We start from the raw sequence: 16,973 nt of genomic DNA on the forward strand, positions 1-16,973 counted from the left end.
AACAAGAATAAAATGGATTTTGTGCGTCGATTTTTTACTATGGATGAGACTTGGATTCACCATTACACACCAGAATCCAAACAGCAGTCAAAACACTAAAGATCACTTGTTATTGAGAAAAAAAATGTAGCACAATTCACAAAAGTGGACAGAAGCTGGTTAGTTCAGCGCCAAAGATGACAAAGTCGGTTCCATTGGCAGGCAAGGTCATGGCATCGGGTGTTTTTGGATGCTAAAGGCATTTTATTTATTAATTATCTTGAAAAGGGTAAAACAATAACTAGGGAATATTATTCCAATCTTTTAACCAGACTAGATGAAAAATTTGTGAGAAAAGACCTGGTTTGCAGAAGAAAAAAAAAATCATCTTTCATCAGGACAATGCAACTGTCCACAAGTGTTTTGGCAAATGGAAAAATTAAGGGATCTGCACTACAAATTGTTGGAACATCCACCCTATTCTCCAGATTTGGCTCCCTCTGACCTCTATCTCTTCCCGAAACTAAAACTCTTCCACCCTTCTTCTGCAGCATTTCCCACATAAGTAGGGGTCGCTGTTTGTGGTGAGTCTCCTCCACAACTTCCTGTCTTGGGCTGTAGCCACATTCAAGTTCTTCATCATGAAGTCCTCCTCCACGATCTCCATCCATCTCTTCTTTGGCTGTCTGCACTTCCTCTCACCCTGCACATCCACCTGCATGACCTTTCTTCCCCCATACTCATCCTCATCACATGACCAAACCATCTCAACCTTGCCTCCTGTATCTTTGCTCCTAAGTTCGTAACTTTCACCGTTCCCCTTACACAGTCATTTCTCAGATGATCTTTTCTGGTCACGCTGCACATCCACCTAAGCATTCTCATCTCTGCTACCTCCATCCTGCTGATGTTATTTTTACTCAGGGCCGCAGTTTCCAAAGCATACATCATAGTTGGTCTCACTACTGTCCTGCAAATTTTGCCTTTTAGATTGATCAGCACCTGCTATTCACATAGCACTCCAGTTCCTCCATCCTGCATCTCACTTCCTTCTCGGCCTCACCATCCTCTTTCATTGTTGAACCTAAGTATCTAAAGTCACTGACCTTCATGATGACATTTCCTACCAGCTCCAGCTCTGTCTCCTGGCTGCCATCCACTTTGCAACACATATTCTCAGTCTTACTTCTGCTCAGTCTCATACCTCTCTCTCTCTTCCAGTACTTTCCTCCAACTTTCCAGTTTGGCTGCCACTTCTCTTGATTCTGCACACAGCACGATGTCACCTGCATACAACATAGTCCAAGGAACGTATTCTCTCACTTCTTCTGTCACCACCTCCATCACAATATTAAACAGGAACGGACTTAATGCAAACCCTTGATGCAAGCCAACTGTCACCGGAAAACTTTGTCACTCCCAGACAGGTTCGAACACTTGTCTTCACATTTTTGTACATCTCCTTCACCAACCTGACATATTTCTCCGGTACCACTTCCTCCCTCAGACACCTCCAGACTTCTTGCCTTGGAACTCTATCATACACTTTCTCCAGATCAATAAATACCAGATATAGCTCCTCATTGCTTCAATCGAAACTTTTCCATCATCTGTTGTACCCCAAAGATAGCATCTGTGGCCGATCGACCAGGCACGAAGCCAAATTGCTCCTTTGCAATCTCCACCTCCTTCCTCAGTCTTCCATCAAGAACCCTTTCTAGGATTTTCATTGTGTGGGACATCAACTTTATTCCTCTGTAATTCTTACAGTCTTGTGCATCCCCTTTACCCTTGTAGATGGGGACAAGAGTACTTTTCCTCCATTCCTCGGGTATATTTTTCTGTTGGAAAATTTTCATGAACAGGTCCCACAGCAGGTTAATTCCCTCTTCCCCCAGAGTCTTCCATGCCTCAACTGGTCTGGGCCTACCGATTTTCCATTCTTCATCCTCTTCATGGCCTCCTTCACTTCCACTCTACTGATGTTCTGCACCATCCCCTCAGAAGGTTGCCCATCTTCTCTGAGTCCTCACATTTATCTCATTTAAAAGTCCCTCAAAGTATATTCTCCATTTGTTTCTTATGTCCACATCCACATAATATTCTTCCTTTAGCATCTTTGACCTGCCTCACATATACAATGTCCTTTGAAGCCTTATTTTTACATTTTGCCAATCGATAAATCTTTCTCTGTCCTTCCTTTGTTTCTAATTGATCATAAAGGTCTTGATATGCCATGGACTTCGCCTGTGCAACAACTCTCTTGGCTTCTCACTTTTTCTCTCTGTCCTCTTCCACTCTCGACTCGTCCCACTTCTGCTTTGCCTTCCGCTTAGCCGTCACTGCTTCTTGTACATCATTATTCCACCATCAACCCTCCTTCTGCTCTGTAATCTTTCTGGATGTTTCACCAAGCACCTCAATTGCACATAATTCAATTACTTTTGAATTATGTCTCCACCAGTCTTGTACACCTTCTAGTCCATCCGAGATCCTCTCTAATACTTTCTCCCTAAAACGGTTCCTCACACTCTCTTCTTTTAAGAGAAAAAACTCAATGTTCTTCCTCCCATGGCTTCCAAAGGTTCTTATCTTCAACTTTATTTCAAAGTCTGCACACAGCAGCTGGTGTTGCTGCGCCACTTGATCTGTTGGGATTACTTTACAATTTGTTACTGCCTTAAAATGTTTTCTTCTAGTCAAAATGTAGTCAATCTGTGAACTATTGTATCCACTTTTAAATGTTATCAAATGCCTCTTACAGAAGAAGGAATTCACAATTGCCAGATCAAACGCTATTCTAAATTCCAAAATCTTCTTCCCTTCATGGTTCATTTCAACTCCATGGCCACCATGCACCCTTTCACAGTCCCTATTCTGTCTCCCTATGTGTCCGTTCAAGTCTCATCTGACAATCACATTTCGTTTTCTTCCAGTTCCCTCATTTCTTCATCTAGCACGTTCCAGAATTCATCTTTCTCTTCTGCTCTACAGCCAACTTGTGGGACATATACACATAAGACGACCAGTTGCTCTTCTCCAAGACCACTTTCACCAAGTTTCATTTGCATGATCCTGTCGTTCCTCCTACCCACTTCCAGTACTTTGCCCTTCATTCTGCCACTCACCACAATTCCAACACCATTTCTTCCCTCTTTATTCGTTCCAGAGTAGAACAATTTATACCCGTCTCTTAGTTCCTTTGCCCTTTCTCCCTTCCGCCTTGTCTCCTGCACCCATAAAATGTCCAACTTCCTCTTCCTCATCATGTCTGCCACCTCTCTTCCCCTTCCAGTCATGCTTCCAACATTCCCACTTGCAACATTCTTTCCACTTGCTGGGCTCGCTTCTTTAACCGCAACCACCCTTGATGGGATAGCTTGTCCACTTCTCGCAGCTGTAGGATGATGTCGCTGCACGTCGCTTAAGGGATATGCCCTAGCATCACTTTCTCTTTGACTCGTTTAATCATATCTAGAGCTAGCAGTGAAGTTTTATGAATGGATGCCCTTCCTGACGTCAGCCCTCGCCATTTATCCGGGCTTGGGACTGGCACCTATTGGAGCTAGCTTGCCTCCTTCGGTGGCTGCAATAGGTGAAATGACATAGCAAGATAGGAAAGGTTCAACCTTTCCTATCTTGAATACTATAATAGTATTTCCCTTGAATACTATAATAGCATTTGGGGTAAGGAGCAAGAAGAAAAGAAAGAAGGGTAGAGGACCAGTCTACAGATAATATAATAGATGTATATTACATAAAGGCATGGTCCAGCATCAGGTACCTCTGGTTTGTCAGGCCCGTACTCACTAAAGTGAGCACATGAGGTTAAAACTCTTCCTCACTGGTCAGCGTTTTTCTTCGAATCAGGGTATTTTGCAGATCTTACTAAGAACCACTACAGGGACAGGATAATGGTGCTGGAGCATCACTGGAATAAATGTATCAGTCTAAAGGGACATTATGTTGAAAAATAAAAATAATTTTGAAATTATCATCATCATCAAATTCCTGCCATGTACCCTCAAGGGGTGTACAGGATATGATAGTACCACATGAAAAAATTACATCATTACTAACCTCCTATCTACAATTTTCCTCCAAATCAGACTGTTACTTGTCAAGAATCCAACATTATCAGATCTTGTTTGTATCGTGTAAGGCACTTTGTACCTTATCAGTCCAAATATATCTTGGTCTTCCTCTGGGTCGTTTTGTTGCCAACCTGGCAGAGAACACTTGTTTTTGCTAATCTTTCTTTGCCCATTCTGTTTAAGTGACCATACCACCTGAGATTAGCTCTGCTAACGCATTCCTAGATGCTGACAATATCAAGTTCTTTCCAAATATCCTTTATTACGAAAGAACTTGATTGATGCCTTTTGTTCATGCCTATAATCTTTCTCAGGACCCTCATATCTGCAGTCTCTAGTCTTTGGGCATGTGTTTTACTTTTGACCCAGCTCTCAGATCCATAAGTAAAAACTGGTTTGAACACTGTCTTGTATACAGCTAATTTAGTGTTCCGACTAATTTCTCTTTTATTCCATATGAATTTATTCAATTGACTTCCTACCATACCTATCATAAGTCAATAAAACAGAAAAATATTGGATTGTTAAACTTTATTTAACAATCCAATATTATTAAGGGGTGCTTAAGGGTCAAAGCTGTATAACTGAGAGGAGACCTCCACATAGCCCTTTAAAGGAATGCGGAGAACCGACCAGTGCTTCTGACCTAATGTCCAATCCTCACCTTCTCGTGGTGCACCCTGTTGGGTATCTACTTGGATACTGAACGAACGAGGATGGGCTGGCAATTTGGGATTCAGCCGACCAAATTGTATTCTTATTGGTTAAACCAAAATAAAAAATGATGGTACAACATGACAAAATTTCATGCCGGCTGGGGCGTCACCCGGTTAAACAAGGACCCCGTTGTTTTCGCCAGGGAACCAGGGCGAACAGCGAAAAGTCAGCTACTGGAACAAATCTGAAAACAAACCCCAACTCAACATCACCAGAGCTAAAGATCGGTACTATCAACGTAAGAAGCCTGAATGGCAAAGAAATGGAGCTAGCTGAGGAATTAAATAAGTACCAGATTGACATAACAGGAGTGACTGAAACAAAAAGACCAAAACTGGTGATATCTTTCTGAGCAATAAATACAAAATGTTATATTCAGGCAATGACAATCAAGGAAAAGAAGGAGTAGCCATAGTATTCAACACAAAATAAGAGGCTAATCTTCTTGAATGGCAGTCAGTCTCAAGTAGAGTAATGTGGGCAGAGACTTATTTGTGCCTATGGTCCCACAGAAGGTTCTACTAAGGTAGATGTGAAGGAATTTTTTGATGCTTTAGAAAAAGCAACTGACACAATGTAAAAGGAAAATTTGGTCCTTGTTGGGGATCTAAACACCAGAGTAGGAAATGATTGTGAGACATACAAAAATATTTTGGGAAAATTTGGAGAAAAGAGCAAAGCTAATAATAATGGCAAATATCTGTTGGATTTCTGCTCAGGACATGGACTGGTTATTACTAACACCATGTTCCAACATAAAAATGTGCACAAATTCACATGGAGAGAAGAGGCTAGGAATAAGAAAAGTCTCATTGACTATGTTATTGTTGATAGTGATGTTTTCTTGCTGGTGCAGGACACCAGAGTGTACAGAGGATTTGAAATTGGAAGTGATCACTATTTAGTCTTGAGCAGGATAAAATTGAATTTCATATTGAAAAGAATAACATGCAAGAAAGTTTTAAAGCGAATAAAAGTTTAGCAGATCTCAGATGTGAACTGTAGACTAAAATACAGAAAGATTATTGAAAAAAAAAATGAAAAAGTTTGAGAACAGGAATCAAACCTTGGAGATTAAGTGGCAAACTCTGAAGAAAACATTGATTGATTCAGTCAGAGAGGCATGTGGTGAGGTTGTTTGCAAGGATAAAAAAAATCAGAACTCCCTGGTCAACACAGGAAGTTAAAGAGGCAGTGAAGGAAAAGAAGAAAGCATATCAAAAGTTCCTCTCAATTAAGTCAGCTTGTGCTCTTAGAGAATACAGAGACAAATGCAAGAATGCTAAATACTGTGTAAAACTAGCTATACAAAAGTCATGGGAGGACTTTGGCAAGAACATATAAAATAAATATCAAGAAGGCGGCAAAATATTCTGGAGGTTGTTGAAGATGCTTAAGAATGGAGGAAAGAGTGCTGTAAAAGGAGTTAGAGATGATAAAGGTGACATGAAAACAGGCGAAATAGATATCCTTGAAGTATGGAGTAATTACTTTGAAAAACTGCTAAATGAAACAAGCAGTGATGACAGCACAGTGGTAAAAAGCACTGACCAGGCATGCAGTCAGGAATACATATCCATACTTGAAGTAGAAAAAGCCATCAAAGGCTTGAAATGTGGAAAGGCAGCAGGAGTAGATGATATTCGACCAGAAATGCTGAAGTATGGTGGTATAAAAGTCTTACAGTGGCTGCACTGCATAGTTCAGAAAGCCTGGACAGAGGGACGAATTCCCGATGATTGGAGTAGAGCTCTAATAGTATCCATATATGAAAAGGGAAATAAAACTGAATGTGAGAATTAAAGAGGTATTTCCCTACTGAGTGTTCCTGTCAAGATCTATGTAAGTATAATTGAGAAACGGTTGAGAAGAATTGTGGAAGAACAGCTGGGTGAAGAACAAGTTGGATTCAGGCCAAATAAAGGCTGTCAGGATCAGATATTCACTTTGCGAGAAATAGTGAGAAAGCATGGGAATTTAACAAAGATCTGTATTTAAGTTTTGTCGATTTGGAAAAGGTATATGACAAGGTGCCAAGAGAGAAGCTATTCAATACACTGCAGTTATATGGTGTCAATGGGGCATTATATCAAGCAATACTTAGTCTTCATTTGAGTTGTAAGTCAGCAGTTAGAATTGAAGGAAGTACAGGAAGGTGGTTTAATGTTAAATCTAGTGTCCGACAAGAATGTATATTATCCCCTCTATTATTCATTATTTATATGGATCACATTATGAAGGAAAGTGGTATTAAACATGATATCAAAATTGGAGATGTTAATGTCAGCTCTTTGCTTTATGCAGATGATGTTATACTTCTAAATAAATCCACTACAAGTCTGCAAGATTCTCTGACTAAATTGAATAGCTGTTGTAATAGATATGGTATGAAGGTCAGCAATAAAAAGACAAAGACAATGAAAATAGGCAGAATCATTGAAAATGTCAACTGTGTTGTGAATGGAGAACCTGTGGAACAAGTAAAGCATTTCAGCTACTTAGGCACGATTTTTAGTGAAGAGGGTATATTAAATATGGAAATAGACAACAGAATCAGCAAAACTGGTATGGTGGGAAGTCAATTGAATAAATTCATATGGTATAAGAGAGAAATGAGTCGGAACACTAAATTAGCTGTATACAAGACAGTGTTCAAACCAGTTTTTAACTTATGGATCTGAGAGCTGGGTCAGAATTAAAACACTTGACCAAAGACTAGAGACCGCAGATATGAGAGTCCTGAGAAAGATTAGAGGCATGGCAATATCATATTAAAAACGAGGATATTAGGAAAGAACTTGACATTGTCAGCATCCAGGAATGCGTCAGCAGAGCTAATCTCAGGTAGTATGGTCACTTAAATAGAATGGGAGAGAAAAGATTAGCAAAACAAGTGTTCTCTGTCAGGTTGGCAGGAAAGTGACCCAGAGGAAGACCAAGATATAGGTGGATTGATACGGTACAAAGTGCCTTAGACGATAGAAATACAAGATTTGATAATTTTGGAGTCTTGGCAAGTAACAGATTTATTTGGAGGAAAATTGTACACAGGAAGTTAGTAATGATGTAATTTTTTCATGTAGTACTATCATATCCTGTACACCCCTTGAGGGTATGGCAGGAATTGGATGATGATGATGATGAATTTTATTGCTTTTTCCGTCATTTGCTTTATAACACATGTACCGTATAACAAGTAGCAGCTCTTATGGAATCCTTGTTCATTATCATTTAGTCTTGATTCTAATTCTTCTCTGATAATTCTTATACATATATTGTAAATATATCTTGGACAGAAAAGATGTTGTGGCCTTACAAGAAGACTTGAATAAATTGAGTGATTGGGCATGGAAATGGGGATGTGAGTTCAATGTTGCAAAACTTAAAGTTTTAAAATTTGAAAAACAAAGATGGGATGCAGAATTTATGCTTGGTGAGGATATATTGTCAGAGGTGGAGGAAATAAGAGATCTGGGGTGATAGTGGATAAGGATCTGAAATTTAGGGGACACATTGCCAAAATTGTGAAGACAACGCAAAAGCTTCTGGGAATGATGCAGAGGACACTGACTGGTAGAAGTAAGAGAATTCTTGTTCCATTGTATATGGCTTTGATTAGGCCACACACAGACTATTGTGCCCAGATTTAGTCAACTGGTTTTCAGCGGGACGAAGAGATGTTGGAAAGGGTCCAGAGGCGACTGACTAAAGGTAGTTTCTAACCTCTGGTAGACAGGAGGAAGAGGGGGAGATATGATAAAGAGACCTACAAGTTAGTAAAGGGTTGTTATAGGATCAATGCGGAGAGGTTCTACAGAAAATAGTGGGAGATCAGGGGAGAACTGTATAAAAGAGGGTGTGAGTAGGGGAGTGAGAAGCAGGTTTTTTTCATACAGAGTTGTGAATGATTGAAATGCCCTGCCTGAGAGTGTGGTGTCTGCAAAGAATTTGAGTGTGTTTAAAGCATGATATGATGAGCTGTGTGTATGATAAAAGGACCAGATGAGCGACTCCATAGGGTCTTGGGTAATAATAATATTTAGGATGGTGTACAATAAGTTTATTCTGAAATAGTTTCTGGGTTCAGATTTTGTTCCTTTTTTTTTTAAATATTAATACTGTAATATCTAGCAGAAACAGATCTCAGCCTTATATGCCATGAGGCATGCAGAGGATTGTAATATTCATTCTCCATTCATTGGGAATCTGACTTTTCTCAAAGATATGTTTAATTTAATTACTCATGTATTCAGTCATTTCTTGATAGATTCCAAGTGATTAATGAAGATCAAGAGTAATTCTGCCCAATTTATATATATTAGTGAACATCTCTGAGAAGTGCTAAATCTTTTTTTATATATACCTTTATGAAATGAATTTTCACACAATATGAATCATTAAATAATATTTGTTGACTGTTCAGCAAATACATTCTAACATATATTTGTAAAAATATTCTTACCTTGTTGCTACACACTCATCTGGATATTTTCTGCTTTTAAACACAAGGGCAAATGCTCCTTCCTAAAAGTAAGGATTACAAATGTTAAAATAAAGGATTTTTGAAATAAAAACATGAGCCTAAAAAGCTTAAACCTAGATGACAGGTTTATAACTTTTTTTAGCTAGTAAAAAGTAATTTATACTTGTCAAACAAATTATATTTGGAAAACACAAATCAGCAAAATGTTAACCTAGAAATCAGAAAAATTCACATGGATAAATACTTAGGAAAGATCAAGAAATCTCATGTAATCCTGGAATTTTTATCCAAGAATTTCAGGGAATCAACAACTTAGAGTCGCTGAAGCACGCGGCAGATGATTTGAGCTTTGGTAAAAAAAAAGTGTTTTTTAAACTGTGTATAGTGTGAATTCTTTTGCATTTGAATGAGGAAGGACGTAGGCATCTGGAGAGATTGCTGTTTTGAACGAGTTGGTGTGTCAATGCAGGGAAACTAGAATGCCCAAAGTGGATGATAGCAGGGGTGTCCTTTTGTGGGAATGGGTACTTGGGAGAGGGGAGGGGGGGAGATAACATCATAATGCTGAGCCCAGTGGAGTCTGCAGGGGATAATGCTGGGTATAGAAACAGTGGCATTTTTATGCTTTATACCAATGCCAGGAATATCCGGAATAAAGGAAAGGAATTGGTGGCGCTGATAGCATCAGCCTGGCCAAAGATTACTGGGATCACTGAGACATGGTTAACAGACGAGGATATAATAACAGGAATAGAAGTAACAGGGGGGTACAGCATTTTTCGGCAGGATAGGAAGGGAAATCATGGTGGTAGCATACTGCTTATAATAAGTGACGACTTATGTCCTCTAAGAGGAGAGGCTTTTGGAAGACAGTTACACTAATGATTTTGAAAGCATATGGTGTGAGGTAGAGATGAGCAAGACAGGATATTTAGTGGGGTGTTGCTACAAACCAAGGAGCACAGAGGGGTGGGGACCAGAAGATGTTTAGACAGTTGAGCTTGGCAAGTGCAAGATGAATGATTGTTATGAGAGATTTTAACTACAGTGATATAAATTGGGGAGAGGAAGATGCATGTAGCAATAAGGGAATGGAATTTCTAGAATTCTTGAGGGACAAATGTCTTAGGCAACATATAATAGAGGAAACATGAGGTTCAAGAGTTTTGGATTTGGTCATAGCATCAGAAGGGTTGATAATAACTGAGATGACATCTCTTCCACCAGTTGGAGAGAGTGACCATGTGGTTTTGATTTGGAAGATGAATAGACATGCAGGAGTATCAAAGAGAAGGGAACATATGTGGAATTATAAAAGGCAGGTGATTATAATAGTCTTAGGCATCAACTTGGGGAAGTTTCACGGAGGGAGGAATTAGAAAGCCAGGATATCACTAGTGCTTGGGAAATTGCAAAGGAATATTTGTTAGCAGCAATAGTAAGCTGTATTCCACAAATGAAGGAAGGAACGCAATTTGGTGTAAAGTGGATGACAAACAATATTAAACAGGAACTGCATGTGAAAAAGAGGCAACGGAAGAGATATAAGGAGGCAGGTGAAGAGCAGATGTATGAAGAATATAAGACACAGGCCAGGAGGATTAGTATAGTAAGGAAGGCAAAACTGGAATATGAGAAGAGATTGGCCCTAGGATCCAAAGAAAATCCTAGGGAATTTTATAGCTATGTGGCCAGTAGGAGGAGAAATGATTGTGGAAGAATGACATTGTTGGATAAAAATGGGAATAGAGTGACTGATGTCCTCTGCATCAGTCAGCAAAATTGTTTAATGAACACTTTATTGGTGTATTTCATCCTGGAGGAGTAAAGTTTAATACAAGAGGGATAGGGCAGGTTCGAGGTTTATAGGTGCAGGAGGAGAGCGTGTTCCAATTACTGAGTACTCTGGATGATAGTAAAGCTGTGGGACTGAATGGTATTTCACCACGAGTTTTGAGAGAATGTGCTAAAGAACTGACAGCTCCTCTGACCTGGCTTTTCAATGAAACTCTGGCTACAGGAAAGGTGCCCAGGGAATGGAAGGAAGGTAAGATAGTGCCATCGCATAGCAGACTGAAAGTGTCTAATTATAGGCCAGTTTGTGTGTCATCAGTAGTTGTTAAGATCTTGAAGAAATTAGTTAGGGACCGTATACAGCATTGGGCAGATGAGGGTAATGTTATCTGAGAGTCAACATGGATTTGTAAAGGGGCGCTTTTGTTTTAGTAATATGCTAGCCTTTTATAACTTCCCTCATCTACTACAAGAGCAGTAGAAAGGCATATACTGCCATTTTCTTGGATTTAGCTAAGGTGTTTGACAAGGTTTCCACATGATAAGCTTAGCACATGGGTTTGGATGTCAGGTTGGTCAACTGGATTCAGGATTGGCTGTCTGATAGGTATCAGAGAGTTGGTATGGTGGGGCAGTTTCAAGGAGGCAGAGGGTTACAAGTGGGGTCCCACAGGAATCTATATTGCTTAACCTTTATAACAAATGACATTGTCAGTGGATTGCAGAGGGATATTCAGTTGTTTGCAGATTATGTGAAGCTGGGAAGGGTTATTAGTAATAGTGCAAATGTGGTAGCCCTGCAAGAGGATTTGAATAAGATAGACAGATGGGCAAATGAAAGGGGATGTCGGTTTAATGCAACAAAATGTAAGGTCTTGAGGTTTGGGACACATCGATGGGATGCTGCGTACTCTACTGGAGAAGCTATACTGGAGGAAGTAGGGGGAGACAAGAGATCTGGGGTTGATGATTGATAGAAAACTGAAATTCAGAGAACACACTGGAAAGGTGGTGAAGGTAACACAGAGGATTGCTGCAATAATGAGAAGGATGCTGACCTGCAGAGATAAGAGTTATCATTCCATTGTATAAGACCTTGATCAGACCACACTTAGACTACTGTTCTCAGATTTGGTACCCAGGATTTGAAGGGGATAAATTAATTGTGAAAAGGGTACAAAGGCAGATAACAAAGATGGTTTCAGGACTGTACAATGTTAGTTATGAGGATCGACTGCAGAGTTTGGTATATAGAAGAAGTAGAGGTGATATGATTGAGACTTTTAAACTATTGAGAGGTGGTTACAGGGTTGACACCGGGGAGTTCTTTCACTTAGTTGAACAGAAGGAAGGAGTGATGACAGGGGGTCATCCCTGGAAGTTACGAAAGGAATCTGTGAGAAAGAGGGTGAGAAGTGGTTTTTTTGCATGGAGGGTGGTTGAACCATGGAATGCATTGCCTGATAGAGTGGTGAGAGCGAGAAAGATTCATTGCTGTTTCCCAGTGATGAATCTTTTGACTCCTTGGACGCCTAAATAATAATAACTTATCAAGGGAGGCTGTAGATCATCCACATCAGTAGTGATACCTTCTCACTCACTACTTCTACAGGCAAACTGTTCCACTGACCCATTGCTATAAGAAAAATCTAGTGCTCACCCCTTTCTTAACCAGGAGTGAGAGCTAGATTTTTAACTTCTATAGATGCTCTTGTCCTCTCTCCACCTTCCATATAAACAAAAGATTTCATCAATCAATAACCTATACCCTTTCTAAAGTTTATAGATCTTTATCATATCACCCCCTCTTAAATGAGTTTACCAGATTTTGCCATCAACATACTCTCATTCTGTCCTTGTAATCTACATTCCATAATTCCAATATCATCTTGATTACTTTTTTCTATGCACCTTTCCACAACTGTTCCAAATCCAGGAGACCAAATCAGTCCACAGTCGAGGTGCAGTCATATCAAGGCCTTGTAAAGAGGCAAATGACTTCATTATCCTTACATGTCAATGTTTGTTTCAGCATTGCAATTATCTTCTGAGTTGTATTTGCAATTTTTGCAACGTGACCTCTAAACTTCAATTTCCTATCCACCGTAACTCCAAGATTCTAGCCTCAGTTTCTTGTAACATAATAGCACCAAAATAATATGCTGCTGAAAATCTCACCACTCCAAAGTACATAACTGCTTTGCACTTACTAACACTGAATTGATAGCCATTATCATTTGTCCACTGTTCCAGCCTATTCAAATCATTCTATAGTTGCTGGATATTAGCAGTATCTCTGATTACCCTCTCTATCTATGTATTATCAGCAAACAACTGAACATCTCCTGTTAGATCCTTCTTAATGCTGGTAAATGTGGACTGATCTCTGGGATACATTACTAGTCACCCTAAATCTGGCAGATTCACACCCACTTATCTAATTTAAGAGTTAATATTCCGAACCCATATTCTCCAGTTTATGCAGCAGCCTTTCACGAGGTATCCTGAAATCCATTCCCTTTATCCAACTTAACCATAATATTGTTATAAAATACGAGTAGATTGCTAAAACATTACCTTCCTTTAGTAATTCCATGCTGTTCTCTGCAAAGTATAGCTTGTCTGTCAACCCATTTCTGTATTCAAGTTCTTAGCAACCTCTCTAAAATCTTCACCACCACTCCAAAAGATACTTATAGGACAGTTCCTGCACCACTCTTGTACAATGGAACTATCATACATTCCTTCTATTCCTATGGTATCTCTTCTGAGCTGAGACTAAGTATACAAATATATCAAAAGGCTTAACTGATTTGGTTGAGTACCCATTTTGCATATGTGCAAATATTCCATCTTTCCCTGTTGCTGCTTAATTTTTATCCAGGTTATGCAGCAGCTCTTCAACCTCAATCTCATGCACTTCTGTATACGAGAAGTAGTAGCAGTACTATGCAAGAAGTTACTTACACCTGGTTGATATATCTTCGACTAGAGTGCTCCAAAGGAAGCACTCTTTAACTGAACAATGTCATCAGTTTATGACACAAAAATACCACTGCATTCTTTTACTTGGTTGGCATACTGATAAAATTCTTTTGGATTACCTTTAGCATACATAGCCAATTTCTTTTCATACTCTGATTCAGTTTTCCACACAATTATTTTCTTGCCTAATCTTAAGTAAAATTAAGTAAAGGCCTAAGTAAAATTAGGGAGAATACTTATTTACATTAAGTAACACAATTATGAATATAAAATTTATATAAAATGAATATAAAATTATAAAACTTCTACAGTTTTATATATTCTTCTTCTACTTCTACTCTGATTCAGTTTTCCACACAATTATTTTCTTGCCTAACCTTAAGTAAAATTAAGTAAAGGCCTAAGTAAAATTAGGGAGAATACTTATTTACATTAAGTAACACAATTATGAATATATAAAACTTCTACAGAGGGGGATCAGATTGGCACTTGAAGTGCTAAATGCATCTAATGTCAATGAGTTTAAGAGAAGGTATGATAGCTGGTTAGAATGATTTTTATCCTCCATTGATGAGTCTTCAACTCCTTTGATATTCTGCACCATTTGTGAAATTTTTAGATTCTCTCTTTTTGTTCTATATTTATTTTCTTTCCTTTGACTGCACTATCTTGCAATGCTTACTTACACTAAGGTGTTATTTTCCTTCTATCTTAATTTGCATCCCCCTCCTATACGATTGCGGTATATTCAATTTCTCATACTCTTTGGTCTGACAAATATATTTGATTTATGACTTTGCAAGTCAGGCAGAATAACAGAGTGAGGAATCAATGAGATGGAATTAAAGGAATTATGTAATCAATTTTCTCTTAACCATATAGCAAGTCGTGGCAATAACTAATTAACACACAGGTCCGTAAATTTTTTCAAGATAGTGCATTGGCAATGATCAGATCAAATTGTTGTTCAACGAAGCATTTATTCTAACAAAAGGAATTGTAATTACATACTAGACAAATAATGGGGAATAACTGTTTCTCCCAGCATAACACTAAAAAGTACATTATACAATTACAACATATACATTTCTGTCTTCACGCAACCCTAACACACTACTTAGTGTCATACAATCTTAGGACAAACTCTTGCTTAACAATTACATACAGTTATACATATCTACAATTCAAGGACATCGATATATGTTTTTTTTCTTTATGAACAGTTCTTTTCTATGAATGAAGTTCCCTGGGAATATCTCTTATCTTTGCTTAGGTATGGATGCCTCCTACTTTAACTTGGACGTTTCAGCATTCTATATACCACTGCAGTTGTCCTGGTCTGAGTAGCAAATGATATCCTTCCTTCTTCATGCTTTCTTGTTCGGTTGGCAGCTGCCTGTTGTTTACACTAGTAGGCAACTGGGGAGACTATGGTTTCGTCTTCGATGTTTATCCATCGGATTCCAGCCAGTTGTGTTGTGCTTGAAATCGTGGGGAGCACATCTGCTATACTGCAGGATACATTGGCGGATGTGCCTTAGGAAATGCCCAGAGAACTGCAGGGAGAAGGATTGTTGACAAAACTCCAATGATAAGCCATGAGTATACCCTCAAGGTCAAGAGGTGTGAGCTACAAAACTTCCAGCCCAGACCTCTTAATCATCTATCTTCTTCTCCCAATTTAGTCTCTTAAAAGTCCTCCTCGTTCTTTGTTTTGACTCTGAAGTGTCCGCTATCACCCTCCAGTGCGATGGCATCACACATGTTCTCTTTTGCCGAAAGTTTTTGTTTTAGGTGCCTAAATGTTTGCAAGTTGTTGCGAACACTTTTTTTTTTTCCCTACTCACTATACTAATAAAGCGTTATTCCTTTCTGGTTTTTACATACTATAGTTACACAGGTAATATCAAATACATTCTATAAAGTGGTTAATTTATATAAAAAAGAAAAAACACAATATATCGTATTCTCTTTATATTTTGATTTGACACCCTTGTAAAACCAAGTTCGATAAGTTAACTAAATTAACTTATCTTGCAAGATTTTACAAGGCCTTAGATAATGTGATTGTCTGTGGAAATACTAGTGGTGGTGATGATCGGCGGTAGATAATGTTGCAGTCAGTTGGTGGAGACAGAGTTGTAGAGCAGGTGCGCTCCCTCGATAACTCCCTGGAGGTGTCAAATAATAATACGAAAGTGGCCAAAATAGTTAATAGGATTACCTGAAGAACACAATGACAAGCAGAGATAACATTATTATATCTTTTTATAATGCTTTAATATCACACCATACAGATGAGGAAGAGAAGTCCATAGGTAAGTGTCCAAGACATCAGTGGAATGCTCCTTATGAAAACAGATTGAAGATTTGTACATACCAGATAAAAGGAGTAATAAGAGTTGTAACTAAAATAAACCAGATAAGCATAAAAGGAGTAATAAGAGTTGTAACTTTAGGGATTTTAGAGAATTTATTCTGATTTTTCAGCATGTGACTAGTTGGGTGAGAACTAGGGATCATCCTTGGATGAGTAAGAATGTGATTAGCAAGGTTGTAAGGACTATTTTTTCCCTGAAATTTATATTTCCTTAGAAGTTGAAATATTTTATGTTTTGATCTATGTGTTGAAGTGATAGCAGGCAAGTCTAGATTCAAATTTTGATAACTGCTTTACATTTAATAATAAATTTAATTTAATCCTTTATCCAAGCGTGAGCAAACAAAGTTTGTGCCTGAAAATATCTTCAGGATTGGGGTAAGGTTAACACCAGGCAACTTGACTCTTTTGAAGTCTGTTTTGGATTGGTCAATGGTGGTTTTTCAGTTATGTTGTCTTTATAGTTTGAATGAGTTCCAGGAACTATGGTTTTAATCCACTGAGATATGCTGAATTCTTTTCTTAGACTGCACATTTGGAA

At 38.6% G+C, this 16,973-nt stretch overlaps 1 protein-coding gene across 1 annotated transcript in view; it reads right to left on the reverse strand.

Annotated features, from left to right (window-relative positions):
- LOC150095883 (glutamine--fructose-6-phosphate aminotransferase [isomerizing] 2-like) overlaps nucleotides 1–16,973 on the reverse strand; it is a 240,259-nt gene that overhangs the window by 147,428 nt on the left and 75,858 nt on the right. Inside the window, exon 7 of the mRNA XM_090409642.1 lies at nucleotides 9,253–9,314. Within this exon, the coding sequence (XP_090265768.1) occupies nucleotides 9,253–9,314 (62 nt within the window). The remainder of the gene's footprint in view (nucleotides 1–9,252; nucleotides 9,315–16,973) is intronic.

The sequence above is a fragment of the Typopeltis vanoorti genome, chromosome 19 (assembly GCF_054136105.1).
Source record: "Typopeltis vanoorti isolate ZY-2024b chromosome 19, IOZ_Tvanoo_1.0, whole genome shotgun sequence".
NCBI classification, from domain to species: domain Eukaryota; kingdom Metazoa; phylum Arthropoda; class Arachnida; order Uropygi; family Thelyphonidae; genus Typopeltis; species Typopeltis vanoorti.